The sequence below is a fragment of the Molothrus ater genome, chromosome 24 (assembly GCF_012460135.2).
Source record: "Molothrus ater isolate BHLD 08-10-18 breed brown headed cowbird chromosome 24, BPBGC_Mater_1.1, whole genome shotgun sequence".
Taxonomy (NCBI): Eukaryota; Metazoa; Chordata; class Aves; order Passeriformes; family Icteridae; genus Molothrus; species Molothrus ater.
The window spans coordinates 1840939-1867719 of record NC_050501.2 but is presented as its reverse complement, the minus strand read 5'-3'; the positions used below and the strand labels follow the sequence as shown (position 1 = coordinate 1867719).

Genomic DNA, 26781 nt, shown 5'->3' with positions numbered 1-26781 from the left:
GCACACGTTGCACTCGTACATGAACCCTTTCGCCCTTCGGGCCTTGCGGGACTTTTTGGTAAGATCGCTTTCCTTGGTTTCAGGCTCCTCGGGAGGTTTGGGAACAGTTTCTTTGCTGGCAGAGCCGACCTCCTCTGAGACGTATTCCACTCCCAAGGGTAGCTCGATAGCTGGTTGGCGTTTTAGCATTCGAGGGTGGGAGGAAATGCTTGGCTGCGGCTTAAGACTTCCGGCTCCATGATGTGATCATCGAATGAGTAGCTACCTCTAAAGGTGTGTGGGGAGCTTATAGTGCATGCAGCAGAAGGCATTGAGTGGCTTCTTAGGAGAGGCACTGTCTCTGTGGCACTGTGGGATTGCTGAAGTGACAACAATGATTGTTCGGGCTTCATTTTTTCACCGTGGGATGCCAGGACTTTCGCTGCATCCAGCTGGCTGCTGGAGCCAGACTTGATATCGAACTGAAACGGTTCTCTGTACGCACCAGACTTTGGGGATTCAATGCTGCTACGCCTCGAAAGAGAGCTTCTTCTGGGCTTCACGCTGTCGATTTCACTGGTATCCACAACAGCTTCGTTAATGGTAATTAGCTTAGTGATGTGTTCGATCACCTGTGTTCTAGGCACAGACAACGGGACCATGCTGGGCTTCTCATCGCCGGACAGGTGTGGGACCCCTGGGTTGTGTTTGCAGCCAGCGCCGCCGTCCTCTGCCCAATCCTCCCACACTTCCCGAAGATGATCTCGGCGTAGGATTGGCGTTGGTGTTGGGAGGGCTGATCTGCTGCTCCGCGCTCTCGGATCTGGAGAAGTACCCGGACTCCGTGCTGCCTTTGCTGCCGGGGCTCAGGAACGCCTGCTCGTCGATCACCTTCTTGCGCTCGCTCAGGCGCAGCGCCAGCTTCTGCTTGATGGTGTGGGTGTCCTCAGACTTATGGCTCAGGGCGTGCTCCGACGACGGCTCCACGAACTGGGAGCTGTCCTCGAGGGACTGGGACATGCTGGAATGGGACAACGAGCAGCGGTCGTGGCTGGAGCCTTGGCTCCCCGCGCTCAGCAGGCTGCTGGAGAGCAGGGTGTGCTTCTGCCTGGGCGACAGCTCCACGGCGTGCCCCGACATTGCTGCCGTCTCCTCCTCTGAGTCCGTGCTCTCCCCTTCCGTTGGCTCCTCGAAGTCCTCCCCACCGATGCGCTCCATCTCCAGGCTCGATGGGTACATCTCTGCTCCGATCCCTGAGGCCAGCCCAGCTTTGATCCGGTGAGCATGGGACTTCCTGTGTTTGTACAGATTGCTCTTGGTCTTGAAGGAGAAGCCGCATGGAATGCAAGGGTAGGGCCTCTCGCCCGTGTGGGACCTGATGTGTTTCTGGAGCACGCTGGGCTTGGCGCAGGGCCTGCTGCAGTACTGGCAGATGTACTTGCCCGGCTTCTGGGGCTTCTTCTCCTTCTTGTGCACCTCCTCAGCTTGCTTCAGGGACACCTGGGCGGGGCGGGGGATGAAGACCTTCTGCACGGCCGGCATGTCCTCTGTGGGAATGATGGGCGAGTGGGACGGGAGGAGCTGGCCGTGGTGGGCGTGCAGCCCGGGGGACGGGAAGGAGCCAGAGGGCCCTGGCCTGACTGGATCAACTAGCTGCCATGTGGGACCTTCCAGGACATGCTCCGGCTTCCCCGGGGACATAAATGCTGGTGCCAGTGCGTGCTGCTGAAGCTGCGGGACGTGGGCGGGGTGGTCAAAGGAGGAGGGCTTGGGTTGTTTCTGGTGGCCGGGCTTCTCCTGAGGGTCCTCTCGTGGAACGGGCAAAGAGCCGGAAAAGTGCTGCTGCGAGATGATATCTTGGAGAGGGGTTCCTTGGGAAGGAGCAGAGCTGCCCTGGTACGTAGTTGGGGATGAAATACTGCCTTGGAAAGCCTCTCCTTTGGGAAGCCTCTTTCTTGGACTTTCCTCAGCCTTTTTTGTGCTCTTCTGGCTTTGTTCAGGATCCATGACCTTAAAAGGGTCTTTGAATGCTATTTCGGGAAGGTTTTGGCAGGCTTCATTTAGGAATAATAAAGGTCTCCTCTGTAGATTCCCTGTTTTGCCTGCATTTGCTACGAAGCTGGAGCCGCCAGGAGATGGTTGTTGATTTAAGATTTTACTAAAGTGTCACTAGTTGCTATTTGATTCAAAAAAAAAAAACGTTTCAAGGTCAATAAAGTTCACATTGGTAACACATGACAAACTACTTCAAAGAGAGAAAACTTTCCAAAACTTTCAGTCCAAATATTTTCCTTGTGAACTTGGTTAAGGCTTTAAACCTTGCCATTTTATTTCAGTTGACAGTGGCAAGCCTTCAAAGTCAAGATGCAACCCACAATGTGTCTCTTGTTTGTTATGCAAACCTTTGAAAACTTGAGACTTTAGTGCTCATCTCAGAAAGATCCTTTTTTATTTTTTTTTCTTCTCTCTCCTGTGCAAGGAAAATAACACTGAACGGTGGATGTCCCCTGTGTCTTCCTTCTGTTCCACTTTGGAGTTCAAAAGCCTTGGAAAAGTATTTCCCACATTTCTGTAATTACATACAAAAGAAAAACAGACAAAAAAAAAACTTTTTTAGCTTTTGTGTGTAAGTAATTAACCGCTGCTCATTCTGGGGGGCGGGGTTAACAGTAAATATTTTGTACACAAATAATTCAGAACAACTCATTGAATGTCTGCCTAAACCTAAACATAAATTGCACTCAGGCAAACCTCAGGGACTCGGTTTAATGCTCACAAAACCTGGCTCTGAGGCAGCAACCAAAGACAGGAACTTGAAACAGAGACAGTTTGGAAAAATGAATTAAAACGCTTTCAAACTCGAGTTCCTCCTAATCTCCTGCAAACATTTAGGGGTTTAAAGTTTTTATAATTGTATTTCCCTTCCAAACCGACTGACTTCAAAGCCCTGCCTCACACCTCTTACATCCCTGACAAATAACAAGGCATCTTCTCTGGATAAAAGCTGCTCTTGAGCTGTGCTAATCTTCAGCGTCACCTACAACAAAGGCAGGTAAAGAGGAGCTTTTATTGAACTGTTGCCTCTTTAATTTCCTGCCTTTTGTCACCAAACAAAGGTGCAAATCCAATTTCTGTGGCACACACGTGGGGTGTCATCCTGGGCTGTTTCTAAAGGGAAACTCCCTTGAAATGAGTGTGGATGGGACCTCTCAAAGCCTATTAACCACCCTGAGCAAACACAGCTCCTGATGGGACACTCCGGGAGGGAATTGCACTGGAATTGCACCCTGACCACACTGGAATCAGCCAGTGTCTCCAGGAGATGGAGTGGAAATGGGTGGGATGCTCTGAAGGAAAAGAAGGGAGGCGCTTTCTAAATTAATTGATAGGTGTGATTTATAATGACAAATAAATTATTATCCTTCTTTTTGAAGGTATTGCCTGCCCTGTGGTGTGGTGCCTTACTAGGACTGGATTAATTAGAGGAAATCACTCCAATCCCTGAGTTCCCAGGGGATGGGGCTGAAGTGCCAGTCCAGCAGAGCAGGGAGGAGCAGGGGACTGAGATTTGAGCTCAGCCATGGCCCAGCTTCCTCCTGCAGGGTGAAGAGCCAGCAGGAGAATCCACAAAGTCCTCCAAGGATTCCTCACTGCTCATGCACTCCTACAGCCCTGTGGAGTCAGTGAGAAAAGGGACCTGGAGTTGAAGGGGATTTAGCTGAATTTAGCAGTGTAATGATACTGGGACACCCTGGGACACAGCACAGACTCGCTGCAAACTGCCACCTCAGATGGCCAAACGGAGGGTGCAGGTCCTGGGACACATCTCCCTCATGGAGAGAGGCAGGGACCCAGTGGGGACAATGGATCCCCCATGAGGGGCTCGGCTCAGGGACATGGGTTCCCCTGAGATGTCATTTTTTACTGGCTGGATAAGTCCAGTCCACCTGTGACACCGCACCTCAGGAAAGGACACAAAATCAGTTCGAGCCTTGAACTTCACCTTTTTTTCCTCAAATCCAGGTCCTGCTCCCTTCCAGCACCAGCTTCAAACCTTCCCAGGACCTGCAGAGCACCTGCTCTTGCCCTGACTTGCTGAGGAAGTCAGGCTCCTTGCTGGGAGAAGGATTCAATTACATTTTGAAAGCCCATTTCAGAGAGCCCTCAGTGCTGACTAACCCTGGCCGTGGTCTGGGCTAGACTTTGAGCCCAGCATTTATTCAAGATCAAAGGCACTCGTGGAGCTGATTTATCACCTTGATTTCTGCACAGATTGCTGGGGTTTGCCCCACTCGTGACACACAGAGCTTTTTAACCTGGGAGATTGGATTTAAGCAGGGACAGAGAACATTAACTGGGTAGAAGTGGACTTAAGCAGGGATTTTTTCAGCAAGAGCAGAGTGAGCTGCCACAAACTCAAATATTCACATTTAAGAACTCCCAACTCAACCTGAAAAACATTATAACACTGAATTTTCTCCTATAGGCCACATATCAATTCCTAAATGTTTAATAATTATGCTTGCAAAGAAAATTCTTGAGTTAATTCAATATCACCCCAAATGTTCAGACCATCCTCATTCTCCTCTGCTGAACACATGGCCCCAGTTGATTTTTATTTTTTTAGGAATTCTGCACTATTCAAGAACAGACCAACAAACAAACACACCTGGCTGCCCACAGCAGCAAGCAGGCCATTCCAGGCCAGTCCAGGCTACTCTAGACATCTTTATTCCATTACTGGGAATGAAGCTCCTGGAATGCCAGTGGCAAAGGACAATTCTCATGACTGGATGCAGTTAATCCAGGCTGAGACCTCTCCAAGAAAAATTTAACAGTGCAACAAAAAATGGGAGAAAAAAAATGAAGCCTGGGAGAGTTTCTGCACCAAGGATCCAGAGGGAAGGAAGAAAAAAAGGGGAAATTCATGAGGGGCAGCTCCCATCCCTGCTCTGGGCAGGGACAGCAGCCAGGGCACGGCTGGAGCTGGGCCAGGGCAGCTCAGGCTGGAGCTCAGGGCAAGGCTCTTCCCCCAGAGGGTGCTGGGCACTGCCCAGGCTGCCCAGGGAATGGGCACGGCCCGAGGCTGCCAGAGCTCCAGGGATGCCCAGGCTGGGCTTGCTGGGGGCTCTGGGCAGGGCTTGGCTTTGGCATTGATCATCCCTGTGGGTCCCTTCCAGCCCAGCACATTCCATGATTCTGTGAGAGGAGGGATGGGGGAGATGAAGGATGGGGGAGAAATTTGGGCAGAGCTGCAGGGATGGCCAGGGTGGGGCTGTTGGGGGCTCTGGGCAGGTCATCATCCATGGTCCCCTCCAGCTCAGGATATTCCATGATTCTACAACCCTTCACCATTTCTATTCTCTCTTTCCCTCAGCATCCTGAGCATGGCACTGGAACAATGACTGCAAATCCTAAAGGAAAAAGCCCCATGGATTATAGGGCACACAGATCCCAGCTGCTGCCATGGCACATCTGGGTTTGTGTTCCCAGCCCCTCTCCAGCCTCGTTGCCCCCTCTGGATGCTCTCAGGCATCTCAAAGTCCTTCCCAAACTGAGAGGCCAGAACTGGACACAGAAATATAAAAATGCAGCACTAGGAGGATTCACAAGGCAGAAGTTTCTCAAATTAATTGAAGTGAAAGCAAAATAAACTGGACAAAGAGAAAGGCAGGTCCTGCTCCCAGGTGAGGCCGCTGCAAAGGGCAGGGAAGGCAGCCAGGGTGGAGAAAGCAGAGGTTACTCACAGTGCAATGGGCAGTGGGGAATTTTGGTGGTGTCCCCCTCTTGTTTGCCCAGGGCTGAGCTCAGCCTGTGGAAGAAAGAGCAGGCTGGGCTCAGGGTGTGCAGATCCTGCAGCTCCACCTCTGCAGGAGCAGCCAGGGCCCTGCTGGAGACAGGCCCAGGTAACCACAGCAGGGCACAAACAGCGCCACAGCTGGGGAGCCCCTGGGGTGCTCCCAGCTCCCCGGGGTGGCACCAACGCTCAGAGCAAACAGCACTGCAGGCTGAGCTGCTCCAGCCCAGGGCTTCTGCTGGAGCCCTGCGTACAGAGAATCCAGACTTTCTGTGCTGCCAGGCACTGACCCCCAGAGAACACTGCACTGACCTGAGGCCACGGAGAAGCTTCCAGAATGGAATGACAGAGCTGGGATTGTGGGTGTGGAGTTTGGATAGAAGTGTGTGAGATCACAGGGTGGAAACTCAGAGTTTGGGGTTTAGAATACAGGAATAGATATGGAGCAAGATGGAGGTTTTGGGGCAGAGGCTTCTCCTTCTCCTTTCTTCTCCTTCTCCTTCTCCTTCTCCTTCTCCTTCTCCTTCTCCTTCTCCTTCTCCTTCTCCTTCTCCTTCTCCTTCTCCTTCTCCTTCTCCTTCTCCTTCTCCTTCTCCTTCTCCTTCTCCTTCTCCTTCTCCTTCTCCTTCTCCTCCATGGGTTTGGGTGGTTTTGTGTAATTGGATAAAAAGTCCCCATTGCAGGCCATGGGTGGTTGGATATTGGGTTAAAAGTGAAAATAATTAGGTGTCATTTCTTAATTGGACAGTTTATCCTTAAAAGGCCTTGTAGAGAGAGAGACAGGGCTCCATTTTCAGAGTGTGAGAGTGAAGTGCTGCAGAACTCAGGGTTTATGGGACTGTGACAGAGATAAGAGCTAACAAACATCTGAGTCCAAACGAGAAACACCATCTCACACATTTAATCCCAACACTGGATCAGTTACGTCTCCTCCTGGCCCAGCCCTTCCTCCAAAGCTCGTATTTAGTCTCGAGTTTTGCCTTTAGATCTCTTCAGTTCCTAGGAATAATTAGTTCTCACACTCACCTTCCATAGACCTCCCAACACCTTTCCTGTGAGGAAAGGCTGTGAGAGCTGGGGGTGTTCAGCTGAATAAAAGGATAAAAGATTCTGGGGAGATCTGAGATCCCTTTCCAGGGTCTGAAGGGGCTCCAGGAGAGCTGCAGAGGGACTGGGGACAAGGATGGAGGGACAGGAGCAGGGAATGGCTGCCATTGGAGAGGGCAGGCTGGATGGGATCTTGGCAATTGGGAATTGTTCCCTGGCAGGGTGGGCAGGGGCTGGGCTGGAATTGCCAGAGCAGGGGTGGCTGCCCCTGGAGCCCTGGCAGTGCCCAAGGCCAGGCTGGACATTGGGGCTGGCAGCACCTGGCACAGTGGGAGGTGGCCCTGCCATGGCAGGGGTGGGATGGGATGGGATTTAAGGTCCTTCCAACCCAAACCATTCCAGGATTGTGGAATTCACCTGTTTGGACCCTCAGACTTGAGCAACATCTGCTGAGCTGCCGTGGTTCACTGAGGGGAGAAGAAAACCCAGGACTAAACTGGAGAGATTTGGGTTGAGTTCCCACTTTGGTTACACATTTCCTGTGTGAAACTGGGCGAGTTCATCTCTGCTAGGCCTGAGTGAGTCCCCATTTCCAGATGGGGACACTTCCCTGTTCCACAGCTGGGCTGTGACTCAGCACTGAGGGCCCAGGGGGGGCTGGGATCCTCTGGGAAGGGAGAGACCCAGGGAGATAAAGAAGGATCCTCTTCACTGGAAACAGATGGGGGGAGGCAGCCAGGAGACTTTCTCTGCTCATTAAAAAAATCCAGGATTAAAAGTTTGTGCTAATTCACTTTTTATTTTTATCCCACAGAGTTTCTGCAGTTTTCCCTCCCACCTTTCCAGGCAGAGAAGGGCCCTGAGGAAAACATGAACAAACCCAACTCTGCATTTATTCAAGGCAAAGGGTTAATCTAGAGAATTTCATCACTTCAAAGAGGCTTTCCAGAAAAGCATTTGAGTCACAACAGAGAAATTATTGCAAAATCTGCATATTTGAGAGCTAAATATCCCAGAAATAACACCATCAGAACTAGAAGTGGGGGGAAGAAGAGAAAAAAGCAGCAAGCCCAGTGCAGCCTGAGGAGCAGCAGCCACAGAAGGGCAGGGATGGAGCAAAGCATCAGCACTTCCATGAATTCCTTGGAGCAGCACTCGGCTCTGCCCAGCCAGGACAGGGCTCTGGCTCAGCCTCCAGGCAGCCCCAGCTCCCTCCCAGCTCCTGCTGCTCCTTTTCCATCACTAAAAATGGGATTTGCAGCCTGGCTCCTGCCCCTGCAGGCACTCCCTCATGCCAGAGGGCTTCTCAGGGGTGTCTCGCTTTCATAAGGACACTGATCCTGTTTTCTTGCAAGCAAAATTCAAGAAAATCAACTTTTTTAGAGACATTCAAGATGACCCTCGAGGTCCAGTGCCTGTGAGGAATTCTGAGCATTCCCAGCTCATCTCCTCCGTGGGATTGTGCAAATCCCTGCTGCTCTCCCTTCTCACTATTTAAAAGCCACTATTTAGTATTTTTAAACCACTCCTGCCTAATGGTTCCTTCAGAATTCCCCAGGACTGACCCCTCCAGGCTGCCAGGATGGGGAGGCAGCTCGTGGTGAGCAGTGATTCCATCCAAGGCCACGTGCCCTGAGCACAGGGAAGGCAGGAATGGCCTTTCCCTGGAAATGTGCTCCTGGTTGAACCCAGGGATTGAGAAACCTCCCAGAATGTGTCTGCGTCCCTTCAAACCACAGGAGTGGGGAAAAACAATAATAGAAGGAAGGGACAACTGGAGTTGAGAGGGAGTTTGTGATTCCTGCTCAACCTCAGGATTGCAGCGGGAAGGAGTCGATGACAGCCCGGTTCCATGGCCGGGAGCTTTGGGGGGGTCACTGGGAATGGCTCACCCTGACCCTCCCTGGATGAGCCTCTCCTTGGATACTGCCTGGATTGTCTTCCATGGACAACCAGAAATCCTTGGATTCACACCCAATCCATGGATCCACACACCAATCCATGGATGCACACACCAATCCATGCATTCACACACACCAATCCATGGATTCACACCAACCAATCCATGGATGCACACACCAATCCATGGATGCACACACACCAATCCATGGCTTCACACACACCAATCCATGGATTCACGTCAATCCATGGATGCACACACCAATCCATGGATTCACACACCCATCCATGTATTCACACAATAATCCATGGATTCACACACATCAATCCATGGATGCACACACATCAATCCATGGATTCACACACACCAATCCATGGATGCACACACACCAATCCATGGATGCACACACACCAATCCATGGATTCACACACCAATCCATGGATTCACACACCAATCCATGGATGCACACCCAATCCATGGATTCACACCACCAATCCATGGATGCACACACCAACCCATGGATGCACACACACCAATCCATGGATTCACACACATCAATCCATGGATGCACACAATCAATCCATGGATTCACACACACCAATCCATGGATTGCACACACACCAATCCATGGATTCACACCAATCCATGGATTCACACACCAATCCATGCATTCACACACACCAATCCATGGATTCACACACCAATCCATGGATTCACACACCAATCCATGGATTCACACACACCAATCCATGGATTCACACCCAATCCATGGATTCACACACACCAATCCATGCATTTCACACACCAATCCATGGATTCACACCCAATCCATGGATTCACACACACCAATCCATGGATGCACACACCAATCCATGGATGCACACACCAATCCATGGATTCACACACACCAATCCTGGATTCACACACCAATCCATGCATTCACACACACCAATCCATGGATGCACACACCAATCCATGGCTTCACACACACCAATCCATGGATGCACACACACCAATCCATGGATGCACACACCAATCCATGGATTCACACACCCATCCATGGATGCACACACACCAATCCATGGATGCACACACACCAATCCATGGATTCACACACATCAATCCATGGATGCACACACACCAATCCATGGATTCACACACATCAATCCATGGATGCACACACACCAATCCATGGATTCACACCAATCCATGGATTCACACACCAATCCATGCATTCACACACACCAATCCATGGATTCACACCAATCCATGGATTCACACACCAATCCATGGATGCACACACCAATCCATGGATTCACACACACCAATCCTTGATTCACACACCAATCCATGCATTCACACACACCAATCCATGGATGCACACACCAATCCATGGCTTCACACACACCAATCCATGGATGCACACACACCCAATCCATGGATGCACACACCAATCCATGCATTCACACACACAATCCATGGATGGACACATCAATCCATGGATTCACACACACCAATCCATGGCTTCACACAGACCAATCCATGGATGCACACACACCAATCCATGGATTCACACACACCAATCCATGGATTCACACACCAATCCATGGATGCACACACATCAATCCATGCATGCACACACACCAATCCATGGATTCACACACACCAATCCATGGATTCACACCAATCCATGGATTCACACACCAATCCATGCATTCACACACCAATCCATGCATTCACACACACCAATCCATGGATTCACACCCAATCCATGGATTCACACACCAATCCATGCATTCACACACCAATCCATGGATGCACACACACCAATCCATGGAGTCACACATCAGTCCAAGGATTCACACACCAAATCTGGCCATTCCCATGGAGTCAGGACTGGCTCCACACTCCCTGCTTCCTTCTCCATGTGCCTCTTCCACAATCCAACAGCCCATGGATGCCCACATCTCCAACACCCCATGAAGGCATGTGCAGGAAGGGTTTTAATAAGATTATTTCCCAATTTGAGAAGCTGGATCTTGCTCCAAGGTGAATCTCATCCTTGTGCAGAGGGCACACCCAAACTCCAGCCCCCGAGATGGAGGGAGCTCCTTCCATTCAGGAATTCAGCTGATCCTGCCTCCTTCATTTCCGGCCCTGGAGCAGCCCCAGCAGCTCTGCAGCTGAGGCTGGAGGATGGCCCCACACCAGGCACTGCCCTGCTGCTCCTGTGGCTCCTCCTGCTCCAGCTGAGCTCCAGCCTTGGCACGGAGCAGAGGGAAAAGCTCCAAGGAAGCTGAGCAGGAGGATGAGCTACAGCAGGGCTCAGGCTGCCAGACTGCTCAGAAGGAGAGCAGAGGGCAGCTTGCAGACACCCACCCGGCGCTCTGAGCCTGGGCTGCACTCTGCAGGGTCTGAAAGCAGTGCTGGGAAGAGCAGGGCTCCCAGAAAAGCCCATTTTCCAGCCTGGTTTGGGAGCTGCAGCAGGTCAGGGAGAGCCCGGCCTGGAGCTGACCCTGGGATGTGCCAGAGCCTGGCTCATCCTTCAAGCCCAGCACAAATCCCAGCTCCACCAGGAGCAGAGATCCCAAACTCCCAGCACAGGAACCCAGCAGAGATTCACAGAATTTTCCCAGAATCACTGGGTGGGAAGAGACCTTCAAGCTCATCGAGTCCAACCCAGCCCCAACCCCTCAACTCAACCCTGGCACCCAGTGCCACATCCAGGCTTTGTTAAACACCCCAGGGATGGGGACTCCACCACCTCCCCGGGCAGAACATTCCAGAACTTTATCACCTTTCTGTAAAATCCTTTTCCTGATATCCAACCTGTATTCCGCCCTCAGGGAGGGAGCAGAGCTCAAGCTCCCAGCTTTGTCCCAGCCCTTCTCTGATCCTCTCCCCTGAATGAAGCCCAGCCAGCCCCAGGTGCTGACTGCTGCTCACACACCTGGGCTGAGCTGTCCGTGAGGACTAATTTAGAACTTCCTCTGCCCTGGAATCCAGGAGAACAATTCCTGGAGCAGCAGGAGGGCTGCAGCCACACCAGTGGGATGGCCAGTGAATGACCCCCCAAAGCAGAGCTGAGGGCAGCCAGGAGGCAGCAGCAGGGACCTCGTGGCTGTGGCAATAACGAGCTAATCCCCATTCCCAAAATATTCCCAGCACTTTATCCACACAGATTTGACCACCCAGGATCCAGACCCCACACCAGCCCATGTAACTCCTGCAGGATTTCCACAGAAACACCAAATTATTAATGTTGGAAAAGCTCTCCAGGACAAGTCCAGCCTTCCACCCAATCCCACCATATTCCCAAATGTCCTGGATTATCAAGCAAATTGTGTTCTATTTGCCATCTGGATGGCAGTTGTCTTCTGTTCATGGGCAGTTTTCCTTATCTCTTCCACACCACTCCTCTGCTGATAACAGCTATGGAATGTCCCTGTGGCTGATAAGAACTACAGCATCCCATTGGCAGATGGGAGCCCAGAGGGAGGAGCCAAGCATTCCTACCCGGATAGAATCTGGAGATTCTGGAACACCAGCACGGCTTCTGCACTGGATTGCCCAGAGGAACAGCAGCTGCCTCTTGCCCTGGATCTGCAGAGGCAGAGACTGCACCTTTCTCCAGGATCCCTGCTCCAGCAGAACCAGCCCTGGCACTGCAGGAGGGCTGAGCCACAATTCCAATGGTTCTGCTGCCACCAGCCTGACCCACAGGGTGTCAGGCTGGGTTCTGACTCTGGCACTGTTGCTTTAGTTCACTGCATTGTTTATTTTATCCTTTTTTTTTTTTTTCCTATTAAAGAACTGTTATTCCTGCTCCCATATTTTTGCCTGAGAGCCCCTTGATTTAAAATTTACAGCAATTCAGAGGGGGGAGGGTTTGCATTTTCCATTTCAGGGGAGGCTCCTGCCTTCCTCAGCAGCACCTGGCTTTCCAAACCAAAACACCAAAGCCCATGCCCGCTCATTTTCTGAGCACTTCCAGGGATGAGATTCCACCACTTCCCTGGGAAGTTTGTTCCAACAAGGGCACTGGGAAAGCTCTGCAGTAAAGTTGCAAATGTGCCCTTTTCAGCTCGTAGTAACTCAGCCTTTGCTGGCTCTCCACAGCGGGGGACAACAGGGATGAGCAGCTTTTCCCAAGTTTCCTCCAGCTGAATTAATGCCATTTCCTTGCCTTTATTTGGCATTCCAGGGCTTCCTGAGAGTAGCATTCCCCTCACGATTCACTAAAGAAAATAACTGGGAAAAAAAACCAAAAAACCAAAAAAACTCAGCCAAAAACCCCCAAGAAGTGTCATGGTTGCATTGTTTGGCTCAGTCCCTGCTTTCCTGACTGTTGGTTGCTGTGGGAGCTGGAGCAAATCCATGGAAAAAATGGGAAAAAATTTAGGAATAAATGGGAAAAAATGGGAAAAAAATTTAGGAATAAATGGGAAAAAATGGAAAAAAAAGTGAAAAAATGAGGAATTTTGGTGTGTTTTGCAAATATCCTGAGAGAGGGACCCTTTTGGCAGCTTGCAGAAGCGCCCAGGCTGCTGGAGGGCTGGCACAGGGAGTGCCCCATCCCAGTGTGTGCAGGGCTGGTCCTGCCCATGCAGAGCCTTCCTGGGCATGATCCAGAGGAGTTTTCCCTAAGGATGCCCTGGCAGGACACAGCCAGGCCGGTGATGTCAGCTGCAGGGCACAGCAGCTTTGTAGGACTGAACAAAACCAAACGAGGGATTGGAAGGCAATGAAAACAATAAAAAAGGAAACTTTTAACATGCAAATTCCAGCTCTGCCGCTCGACAATTTTTCCCTTACACAAACTGCTCTTTGTCTCGTTAACGACAAAGCAGAAGCAATTAAGCAAAGTGCAATAAGATTTAAACAGAATGGAATTAGAACCGACTCTGAGATTATTGTTCAGCCCCACTGAAGGGATCCTTCCAGCTGATATCACAAAAAGCTGCCAGTTTGCTTTGGATGCAGGAGGGAGGAGCAGGAATTCTCCCTTTTCCTGCTGCCCTGCAGTACCACACAAGGCTGCCCTCTCCTCATGCACAGAATTCCAGCTTTGGAATTCCAGCTTTGTGTTAACCAAGTTCCTCAGTGCTCTAAAGAACGGAAGGTACTGTAAAAATACAAATATATTATAAATTCCCTCTATTAGCATGGTGCAAATGCTTTTTTTGCTTGGGAATTTTTGTTTGGGAATTCCTGCACCTGTGCAAGTGTGGAATCAAAATAAATCAGATTTTTCCATTTTCTGGACGCAGCAGGAACACACAGTGTTGTGTGCACCAGTCTGGATCTTATTTAATTAAATATACAGAGGAGATGCTGAAAGATTTCTGTTTAAATGGAAAAAATAATTGGAATCTCAGTGGAAATTCAACAAGGAAACTTTCCCAGCTGATTCAGGACCAAAGGCAATGGGGCTTTTCCCTACCCTCAGTGAAAGGCAGAAATAGAGATAAATAATCCATTTATTTCCTACAGGCAAACCCAGAGCTTCTGATCCTCTCTCCAGGCTGGAAATCTCCCTTCTCCAGAGAACCTTGTGGGGAGCAAATCCTGACATTCATTTACATTTTGTCACATTACAGAAACGGTGACAAACCCAGAAATATGAATGTGACACCGTGAGCAAGGCCCTGCCTGTCCCCAGTGCCACCCTCAGCCCCACAAAGCCTCTGCTGTGCTCCCACTCTGTGGCTGGGTTCATTAACACAGCTTTTCTCCAGGTAAATATTTTCCCAGGCAAGGTGGAGCTGCTGGAAAGGGATTCACCAGGGAATGCAGAGCCAGCTGCACGAGGTGGAGTTTTTCCTTACCCAATCCCTCATTTCCAAAGGATAGTGTGGCTATTTATATCTTGTATATATTTATTTTTATATATCTATATTTTAAAATATATATATATATAACTTTATATATTTTATATATTTATTTATCTATATTTATTATAGATATTATATTTTATATAGATATACTTATTTTTTTTTTATATCTTGTTTTATATTTATTTATTATTTATGTATATTTATATACTGTTTATATTTATTATTATATATTTATTTATATATCTATATTTTTAATATTTATATTATATTTTATACAGATATATTCATTTCTATTTATATCTTGTATATATTTATTTATCTATATGTATTATATATTACTGTATATATTTATTTGTATATATTTATTTATTATATATATTTTTATATAGATATTATATTTTATATAGATATATTCATTTCTATTTATATCTTGTATATATTTATCTATATGTATATATATATTACTGTATATATTTATTTTATATATTTATTTATATATCTATATTTTAATATAGATATTATATTTTATATAGATATATTCATTTCTATTTATATCTTGTATATATTTATTTATCTAAATGTATATATATATTACTGTATATATTTATTTGTATATATTTATTTATATATCTATATTTTTATCCTGCAGTTGTTTGTGCACACACACACACACACAGCTCCATGTGCAATTCTGGTTAAAAATTCCAAGCCAAATTCCAATTCTAGGCAATTCTAGACAGATCCCCATTTCAGACAGCTGGGAAGGGTGGGAAGACCTGTCCCCCCTGGAAAATCCTGATGTTCCCCACACCAGATACAGGGGGGAAAACCTCGTGTTTTGGAGCTCTGGAGTGCACACAGAGAGCACAAATAACTCAAAATCAAGATATGCATTTGTTTAACAGGAAAAGGAGAGAAAGCATGACTGAGTTTGGAGGGAATGTCGGGAGCTTTGCAGGGAGAGCAGAGTCAAGTCTGGGCAGTGTTTGCTCCCTTGTCATCACAGGCTCACAGAACTGCCTTGTCTGCTCATACAAAAATACACCTTGTGCCAGGGAAACAGGCAGGGCTTAACGAGCAGCAGGACGTGTTTTGGGTCATTTCCAGGTGATTGGCCTCTTCTTAACAGATCCTTCTTGTAGATGAAGGCAAATATTTATGTAGGGACCCCGTTGGCTGCGTGTCCCTCTCCTCGGGTTTTTCCCTTCATAAACCTGTTCCTCAGGAATCCACAGCACCAGCACTTGGCTGGGGGCACGGCACAAAACCCAGAGCAGGATTTTCCACGTGCTCAGAACCCCAGACAGGATCTCCTCCACTCCAGGGAGTCTCCACCCTTTCAATCCCATTGCATCCCTCAGAAATTCCTGACGCCTACACAGGGATGCAGCCTGGCCAAATATTTCTTCCAGCATCTTTTGCTTCCAGTGGTTTGGGGTGGCTCTTTGGGACACCTGAGGTGGAATTGGATGGGGAAGAGCTCTGAGCTTTGGTGGGATAAATCTGAGCATCCAGCAAAGCTGCAGGACAAATAATCATTAATTGAACAATTCTATATCGAAGTAAGATTCTGGAGGGTCCTGCCTGGGGTGGAACAGCCATTCCAAGATTTAAATGCCAGATTAAAACCCAGGAATCCTGGTGCTGCCTTTTCCTTGCTCCATTTCTTCAGACAGCGCCACTTCCTGACATTTCCCTTCCCTTTATCCCTGTAAGGGTTTGAGGGCTCCAAATGGGAACAGGATGCAGCCAGGAGGACAAAGCCACACAAGGGAGATCACCCCAGCAGCTCCCAGGGGGATTGGGGTGAAGGATGGGCAGGAGGATTCACCCCAGCCTCACCCCATTCCCACTCTATGGGAACAGGGATCTTAATCTGGTGCCACTGGAACACAGCAGGGGAGGAGCTCGTGTGGAAGGTTTGTGTTTGCTGCATCCACCTGCTGGACTTGTACTCGGGCACGGATTCATGGAACCATGGAATGGTTTGGGCTGGGGGGACCTAAAAGCTCATCCACCTTCCACTCCCCCAGGTTGCTTCCAACCTGGCCGGGGACCTTCCAGGGCTGGGGCAGCCACAGAATTCCCAGAATCACAGAATTGACAGAATTGACAGAATTCACAGAATTCCCAGAATCACAGAATTGACAGAATTCCCAGAATTCCCAGAATTCCCAGAATCACTGGGTTGGAAGAGACCTTCAAGCTCATCCAGTCCAACCCAGCCCCAACCCCTCAACTCAACCCTGGCACCCAGTGCCACATCCAGGCTTTGTTAAACACCCCCAGGGATGGGGACTCCACCACCTCCCCGGGCAGAACATTCCAGAACTTTAATTCATGAGAAACAACTCAATTTTGGGGCCTTTTGCTGTTGATATTTACTGGTGAAAGCACCTGCAGGTGGCAAATTGCGAGGTGACCCCCAGAGTCACCACTGAGGTCCAAAGTTCTGCTCCGTAACTTCCCCTGAATCCAAAGCAAAGCAGTCCCGGGTGCACTCTGTGCCTCCTGGCAAAATTCCAGCTGTACCTGCTGGGTCACATCCAGGGCCTGGAAAAATCATCCCAACAAACCCAAACCAGCAGCAAAATGCCACCTTCGTGCAGACCAGGAGAAGGAGACCATTCAGTGACACAAAACCCCCTTTTCTGAGCCTGCCAGACTCAGGGAATCCGTTCCCAATGATTAGCCAGTGCTGTGCACGTTTGTTATCGTGTCTCTAATGAGATAAATGTGAGCTCCTGTTTAATTAGAAACCAGCTCACACTGGTGACCAAAAATACCTTGAAAACACCTCCCAGCACCTCCCAGCTGAGCTCATCATGGCTCAAAGCTGGAATGGCATCAAGGAAATTATCTGCAGGTCAAATATTAAAGATTTCAAGGCAAATAAATATTTTTTAAGCCATCCCTAGCAAAGACAGTGGATATATATCCCTGTGGACAGACATCCAGGAAATCTGAGATCACATTCCTTCAGCTTAGCACAGGGCTCAATAAAAAATAGGCTTCAAAATGTTCATTTGGGGGTACTTTTAAAAGAATTTAAATGAGTTTATCAAGAAAAAATGGACAAATATTTTCCTTAACACATCCAACCTGTTTTATTTATTTCAATGTGTGTTACCTTTTTCTAAGAAATTAAAAAAACATATCTGGGATTTGCAGAGAACCCCGAGCCAGAAATTACTCATATACTCAGCTACTGATCCAAAAATCCTCCTGCTCTGCAGAGCCCTGAGGAGAAGAATGCTTCAAAAACCCTCCCTGGGATGAAATCTCTGGTAGAACAGCAGAGAGATCACCAAAATAATTATTTCAATGCAAACAAGAAATTCTTCAGTTAAAGGTCACAAGCAGCCACACACCTGAATTTGAGATTAAGTAGCTGCTTAAAAAAAAATAAACAATCCAAATAAAAACCCTTAAACCCATCAGCTGCTGGCAAAGTGGATCCTCAACCCCCTCTGACTCTGCTGGGTCAGTGTGAGAAATGCCACGAAGAGTTTTTGGATTTTTGTTCAGATTCCTTGATGAAATCCAGGAACCCTCACAGCTGGATTCTCAATTCTTTTCCTGGTGTATCTCACAGCAGAACAATATTTTTTTCCCCAAATACCATTTACCAAGCGCAGTCCTGAACCTTTAACAGCAACTCCTTCCTCAAGGGGCTGCTGCAAACCAGCCCTGAGCACAGGGACCCCTCAATAATCCCAAAGAATTTGGGTTTGGCTCCAGGGAGGGACAATTCCCAGTTAAATCCACCCTGTGGACAAGCAGCCAGTGCTGGAACAAGACCGCTGCCTCTCCCTCCATGGGCAAAGCAACGTTTGGACATGAGGCAAGTCTGAAATTGCCTCCAGCCTCTTTAGGAAAGGTAAAAAAATATTAAAAGCACAAAAAAAAAAAAAACCCTCTCCAGGGGCCAGCATTCCTGCTTGATGCCTGAGCATCAAATAAAGGACGGCTGCAGGCCCTGACAGGCACGGAGCAGAGCTCAGGTCTGGGTTCTGCACGGAGCTGAGGGTTCTGGTGTCTGCAGAGACATTTCTGTCACAGCGGGGACACAGCAGTGGGGACAGGCCCAGGGAGGGGTGGGAGGAGGCCTTGAGAGAGAGCCCAGGGCAGGGCAGGGGCAGCAGGGAGAGCTCAGGGCTTCAAACAGAGCAGCGGGCACAGGGAGAGGGACCCCGGGCAGCACCAGCCCTGGGCAGGGCAGGAACACTGGGACTGTGCCCAGGGCCAGGCACTGAACCAACTACTGACCAACCAGTGACCAACTGGTGACCAACCAGTGACCAACCAGTGACCAACCAGTGACCAACTGGTGACCAACCAGTGACCAACCAGTGATCAACCAATGACCAACCAGTGATCAACCAATGACCAACTGGTGACCAACCAGTGACCAACCAGTGACCAACTGGTGACCAACCAGTGACCAACCAGTGACCAACTGGTGACCAATCAGTGACCAGCCAGTGACCAACTGGTGACCAACCAGTGACCAACCGGTGACCAACCAGTGACCAACCAGTGACCAACCAGTGATCAACCAATGACCAACCAGTGACCAACCAGTGACCAACCGGTGACCAACCAGTGACCAACCAGTGATCAACCAATGACCAACCAGTGACCAACCAGTGACCAACTGGTGACCAACCAGTGACCAACCAGTGACCAACCAGTGATCAACCAATGACCAACCAGTGACCAACCAGTGACCAACCAATGACCAACCAGTGACCAACCAGTGACCAACTGGTGACCAACCAGTGACTAACTGGTGACCAATCAGTGACCAACCAATGACCAACCAGTGACCAGCCAGTGACCAACTGGTGACCAACCAGTGACCAGCCAGTGACCAACCAGTAACCAACCAGTGACCAACCAGTGACCAGCCAGTGACCAACTGGTGACCAGTGACCAACCACTGATCAATCACTGACCAACTGGAGACCAATCAATGACCAAGCACTAATCAACTGGTTGATCATTGACCAATCAGTGACCAACCAGTGACCAACTGGTGATCAACCAGTGACCAGCCAGTGACCAACCACTGACCAAGCGGTGACCAATCAGTGATCAACCACTGACAAACCAATGACCAATTAATGACCAATCAGTGACCAACCAATGACCAACCAGTGACCAACCAGTGACCAACAGGTGACCAAGGAGTGACCAGCCAGTGGCAGGGTGGGAAAAGGAGGGGCAGAGGAGCAAAGCTGCCCGTGGGGTGATGCTGTGAAGGGGCAGGAGGTTCCTGGCTCTCCTCGGAGCTCTGCAAGCTCAGTCACTCTCTCCTCACGGGGAGGCTCCGAGCGTGGGCAGGATGTGGTTCCACACCTCTGTCAGCGCCCCAGGGCTCGGAAACCCTGCACAAAGCACAGCTTGAGGGTGGCTCAGATTCCCCCAGGAGCACTCAGGCTCCCCCAGGAGAGCTCCAGCCCCTCGGGGTCTCCACCCAGGAGCCTCCCTGGTGCAGGCAGCAGCAGCTCTGCGTGCTGCTCCATCACCCTCACCAGGGATGTGGGGCTGAGCTGCAGGAGGGGGTGCTGCAAGAATGGTGCTCCCACACCCCAAACCAGCCCGACCTGAGCTGCCTGCAAGGTGCTGAATCATTCCTGGGGCTGCAGGAAACCCCAGAGCCCTCCTGAGCCGCTCACCCCACACCCACGGGGGCAAGGCCTGGGGAACCCGAGTGGTTGGGTCACCGCGGAGGAGCTCACTCAAATTACAGCCTTGGGTTTCCAAAAGCTTTGTAGGATTTTCCTCTCTGAGCCTTTGGAGCTCATCCACAGCCGAGGAGAGCTGCAAATATGGCCCTGCTCTGGTGGCACAGGGAGGATGGTTGGGAAGATGAGCAGAATGCTGATCTCACACCCAAAAAGAGAGAATGTCCAACATGAGCAGGTCCTGGAAGGTGTCCCTGCCCATGGTCTTTAAGTCCCTTCCAGTCCAAACCATTCTGTGAGCCCTACAATGCCTTTATTTTTCTTGGGTTTTTGGTCGCTTTTGGGTTTGGTTTTTATTTTCTCTCCTAAAAGTCAGTTTGGAAGATCCCATTCCTTCCCCCAGCAGATGTGTCAGTCTTACACCCACACCTGGAGTTTAAGGGAAGGGGCTCAGAACTGTAAAATGAATCCCCCAAGACACATTAAATTAAAAAGAATCATGGCACAAGAGGTTGTTTGTTTGCCCAGGGGCAGAATAACCCATGGAGCCCCTGCTGGTCTCAGCTTTTGCTTTGTGAGTTGAGCAGGAGCCCCATTAAGCTCTTCAAAGTCACCACCAGTGATGAACTGGAGTGAAATTAGCCCAGCATTTATCCTGGGAACTCCTCTCAGCCCCAGACTAAGAGATAACACTGGTTTTTTGTCGGAACTCAGTGCCTCCCTCCGGGTGTCCAGAGTTGCCAAGGGCCCCGCTGGGGGGCTCAGAGACCCTGGCACACAGCCCAGAGCACCTGGGGATTTGATTTTGACCCCTGGAGCAAGTTACCAGCTTTGTATGAGGACCTGAAAGTCACACAGGTTTGAATGGTGTAATAACAAAATGATCACAGGGTGAAAATGTAGATTTTAGGATTTTTGGTATGGGGGTTATGGGGACAAGATGGAGGAATCTGGGCATGTCCAGCCTTTCTCATTCTTCTTGTTCTCCATTTTCTGCAGTGATGTTGGCACTTTGGGATTGGTTTAGAGTAGAAGTGCACTGTCTAACATAGGTGATAGGTATTGGGAATTCAGTGTAAATATGTTCTATGTAGTTTGCAGTATAAAAGGACAACACCACCCTTGGGGCGGTCAGAGTGCCTGTGGCTGCCCTGCTGAGCAGATCTCAGCTGGGCAGAAAGAAAATTTTATAGATAAGAATTAATAAACCTCAAGACCAAAAAGTGAAGAGTCCAGACTCGTTCTTCAGTTGCACGGGCTGAGGCAGAGACATCCTGCACATCTCGGGGCAGCAATTATCAACCAAAAACCTGAGAGTTTTATCTGGGTAACACTGATGCTCCTATTTATGGGGCACTGCAGACAGGGAATTTCAGCCAAAAACTCTGCTGATTTTTTGGAATCAGCCTTTCCAGGAACATGAAAAGATTCATGGTTCAAAAAAGGCTGCCACAACCCCACAGGGTCCTCAGAGACACTCAGACACTGAGCCCAGGAGCCAGCCCAGGGCCTGACTAAGCCTGACCTGCTAAACCCAGGCTGCAGAACCCTCCAGGCATTTCTGCACCTGGCTCAGGACTCGCCCCGAAGCTTCAATTTCTCTCATGAAAACAGAAAATAGTCTTGATTTAAAGACTGCAAACAGTGGCAGGAGCAGCAGCTCTTGCTGAGGATGTTCTGGGGATCGATTCCTTCTCTGCTAAGATTCTGTTCCCTTTTTTCCGAGGCTTTTTTTGTCTGGCTTCACTGCCCAGACCTCTAAAATCCAATCCCAGGTGTTTTTATTGTTGGCTTTGCTCTTCGAGGAGAAATACCCCAACTCCCAAAGCCCAAGGACAGATCTCTGTGGGCCCTCCCTAAACCCAGCAATTCTCGTTGTAATTCACCTACAATTGCTGCTGGAGATCCGCTTGGGGTAAGAGAAACACATCCTGCATTTCAGGCCTTGCACAAAGCAAAGCACGGGGAATTCTTGGAAACCTGCTCCTTTTCAGTCACATTTCTCTGCAGCTCACACAAAGCCTCAGGCTGCAGCTGGGGCTGTGGTGTGCACAGGCCAACTGTGACACTCCAGAAGGGGTTTGGATGAGCAGCAATGGTCAGAAACCAGAAACCAGCACAATTTTCTCTGGTCATGGAGAGCCCACAGTGCTGAAGGTCAAAAAAAACCCCATAATAATACCAAGAAATATTTCTATTCTTTGCAAAGCATTTGATATTCCTGTAGCCACATCTGGCTGGCTGCTAGTGGCAAAATTTGTATTTTTTGTTCTGGAGCACCAAGATTTTTTAAAATTATGTTCTTAAATGGTGGATGGTCCATTCCAGCTCCTGGACCCCAACAGCCCCAGCCTGGCCATCCCTGCAGCGCTGCCCAAATTTTTCCCCCATCCTTCATCTCCCCCATCCCTCCCTCTCACAGAATCATGGAATGTGCTGAGCTGGAAGGGACCCACAGGGATGATCAATGCCAAAGCCAAGCCCTGCCCAGAGCCCCCAGCAAGCCCAGCCTGGGCATCCCTGGAACTCTGGCAGCCTCGGGGCCGTGCCCATTCCCTGGGCAGCCTGGGCAGTGCCCAGCACCCTCTGGGGGAAGAGCCTTGCCCTGAGCTCCAGCCTGAGCTGCCCTGGCCCAGCTCCAGCCGTGCCCTGGCTGCTGTCCCTGGCCCAGAGCAGGGATGGGAGCTGCCCCTCGGGAGGAGCTGCAGATCCCTGAGCTCTGCCCTCACTGTGCCCTGCTCCAGCTGCACACACCAAGAGCCCTCAGCTGCTCCTCCAGACCCTTCCCCATCCCCTTCTCCCACCTTTGGACACTTTCTAAACACCTTTAGAAGCTGTGTTGGGACTCTGGAGAGAGTCACGAGTTTTCATTATTATCGTTTTAACCTTCTGTCTGTATCCTTGCTGTATTCTTTAGTATAGTTTAGTATAGCATTCTTTAATATAATATAGTATCATAAAATAATAAATTAGCCTTCTGAGAACATGGAGTCAGATTCATCATTCCTTCCTCCATCTGGGAACCCCACAAATACAATAATCAATCATTAATACAATATTCAATCAATGAATAATTGAGTTGTTATTATGATATTCAATATTCAATTGAATATAACATTCAATCTTCAATTATTAAATATGAGCTGGTATTATATTCAGTATTCAATTGAATATTGAATATATTTAATATTCAATTATTTATTGAATATTGAATTACAGAATCACAGAACTATAGAATCACAGAATCATGGAATCACTGAATTATTCAATCATTGGATAATTGAGTTATTATTATTTTCAATATTCAACTGAATGTAGTATTCAATATTCAATTATTAAATACGAGCAGTCATTATTATAGTCAATATTCAATTGAATTATTCATTGAACATTGAATTATTGAATCATAGAATCACAGAACTATAGCATCACAGAATCATGGAATCACTGAATTAATAAATCATTGAATAATTGAGTTGTTATTATATTCAATATTCAATTGACTATTGAATATATTCAATCTTCAATTGAATATTGAATATATTTCATATTCAATTATTCATTGAATATTGAATTATTGAATCACTGAATTACAGACTCATGGAATCACTGAATTATTCAATCATAGAATTAGAGAATTACAGAATCATGGAATTATGGAATCATTGAGTCATGGAATCACTGAATTATTAAATCATTGAATAATTGAGTTGTTATTATTATATTCAATATTCAATTGAATATATTAAATCTTCAATTGAATATTGAATATATTTCAAATTCAATTATTCATTGAATACTGAATTATTGAATCACAGAATTATAGACTCACAGGATCATGGAATCACTGAATTATTGAATCATTGAACAATTCTGTTATTATTATATTCTACATTCAATTGAATACTGAATATATTTAATATTCAATTATTCTTTGGATATTGAATGAATCATAGAATCACAGGATTCTAGACTCACGGAATCATGGAATCACTGAATTATTAAATCATAGAATAATGGAATCATTGAATTATAGAATCACAGAATCATGGAATCACCAAATTATTAAATCATTGAATAATTGAGGTGTTATTATATCCAATATTCAATTGAATGTAGTATCAATATTCAATTATTAGATATGAGCTAGTTTTATTATATCCAATATTCAATTGAATATATTCAACATTCAATATTGAATTATTGAATTATAGAATCACACAACTATAGAATCCCAGAATCATGGAATTATTAAATCACTGAATAATTGAGTTGTTATTATTATATCCAATATTCAATTGAACATAGCATTCAATATTCAATCATTAAATATGAACTGTTGTTACTATTATATTCAATGATTGAATATTGAATACTATGTTCAATTGAATATTGAATATAATAATAACAACTGTGTTATTATTATATTCAATATAATGTGTGTGCAGCTGGAATTATATTGAATATAATTCATTAAATATGAACTGTTGTTATTATTATATTCAATGTTCAATTGAATAATGAATACATTCGATATTCAATTGAATATTGAATATATTCAATATTCTATTATTCATTGAGTATTGAATTATTGAATCGTAGACTAATGGAATCACAGAATTATAGAATTATTGAACTAATGAATTATTGAATTATTGAATCCCAGAATCCTGGAACGGTTTGGGGTGAAAGGGACCTTCAACCCCCTCCCACCCCTGCCATGGGCAGGGGCACCTCCCACTGTCCCAGGCGCTCCCAGCCCTGTCCAGCCTGGCCTGGGACACTCCAGAGATGGGGACGGTCTGGTTCCCTTCCCCACGAGGCACTGCAGGGAATAAACTCATCCAAAAGGCTCTGCAGCTCTGGGCAGATCTCCTCCACACTTGGAGGAGTTTTATTTCCCTGGGGTGTTTCATTTTCGCTCTGAGTGTCATTTCCTTAATGAAGATGAATGAAGGAAACAGCATTTTAAAGAGCCTGACCTCTTGCAAACAAAACCAATTCCCCTGTGCCCAGCCTCAGCCTCTGGCACACTTTTGCCTTGCTAACAATTCTGTTTTTTAGCTGGTTCTGCTGCTTTTGAGGCAGCAATTCCTGAAGTGCACAGCAAATCAGCTCCAAATTAGCCCAAAAATGACCCTCTGCTCCTTTCCAGTTCAGAGCTAAACAAATTTACAGAGCAGCACGTGTGATCCCAGGCTCCCACAGCCAACGCCAGGATCCTGACAAACCCTAAGTGCCCCATGTCCTTGTCATAAGTGAGATTCAGTTTGTGTTGAGTTGGGGTTGAGATGATTGCTGTGACCTTGGGAAGGGGAGTTGTTGTTTTGGGGGGGTTGGTCGGTGTTCTTTGCAGGTTCGGGAGGGAGGAGGAGGAGGACGAGGAGGAGGACGAGGAGGACGAGGAAGATGAGGAGAACGAGGAGGACGAGGATGAGGAAGAGGAAGAGGAGGAGGAGGCCACCCCTGAAAGGCACCTTCACCCCAGGAGGGGAGGAGGTGACAGCATCCAGACCAACACCCAATGCTCTGACACCCCAAGGATCCTGCTGAGGGTTTGTGAGCATCACCACAAGACTTTCCAGCCCTTTGGTGGTTTTCCTGTTGTTCTCTGTTGAGTTTTAACTTTTTTTTTTTTCCTTGCCAGGGTTGGGATTAAATGTGTGAGATGGTGTTTCTTGTTTGGACTCAGATGTTTGTTAGTTCTTATCTCTGTCACAGTCCCACAAACCCTGAGTTCTGCAGCACTTCACTCTCACACTCTGAAAATGGAGCCCTGTCTCTCTCTCTACAAGGCCTTTTAAGGATAAACTGTCCAATTAAAAAATGACAAATTATTTTCACTTTTAACCCAATGACCAACCACCCATGGCCTTCAATGGGGACTTTTTATCCAACTACACAAAACCACCCAAACCCATGGAGGAGAAGGAGAAGGAGAAGGAGAAGGAGAAGGAGAAGGAGAAGGAGAAGGAGAAGGAGAAGGAGAAGGAGAAGGAGAAGGAGAAGGAGAAGGAGAAGGAGAAGGAGAAGGAGAAGGAGAAGGAGAAGGAGAAGGAGAAGGAGAAGGAGAAGGAGAAGGAGAAGGAGAAGGAGAAGGAGAAGGAGAAGGAGAAGGAGAAGGAGAAGGAGAAGGAGAAGGAGAAGGAGAAGGAGCAGCCTCTGCCCCAAAACCTCCATCTTGCTCCATATCTATTACTGTATTCTAAACCCCAAACTCTGAGTTTCCCACCCTGTGATCTCACACACTTCTATCCAAACTCCACACCCACAATCCCAGCTCTGTCATTCCTTTCTGGAAGCTTCTCCACAGCCTCAGGTCAGTGCAGTGTTCTCTGGGGATCAGTGCCTGGCAGCACAGAAAGTCTCAAATTCTCAATAACCAATGTTCCAAGAGCTCTGCAGTGAGGTGGGCACATCTCCACCGTGCCAGGGCTTGTGGCCATCTCTGGTGTGCTCAGGGTGGGGTTCTTGGGGTGTCCTGGGTGGGGACAGGAGCTGGGCTGGGTGGTCCTGGGGGTCCCTCCCTGC

At 47.9% G+C, this 26781-nt stretch overlaps 1 protein-coding gene across 1 annotated transcript in view; it reads right to left on the bottom strand.

Moving 5' to 3' along the window:
• LOC118695364 (transcription factor HIVEP3-like) overlaps positions 1-26781 on the bottom strand; it is a 278612-nt gene that overhangs the window by 32434 nt on the left and 219397 nt on the right. The window contains 4 exon segments of the mRNA XM_036396877.2: positions 5-203; positions 206-682; positions 685-756; positions 759-2548. Of these exon segments, the coding sequence (XP_036252770.1) occupies positions 5-203; positions 206-682; positions 685-756; positions 759-1986 (1976 nt within the window). The 5' untranslated portion in view covers positions 1987-2548.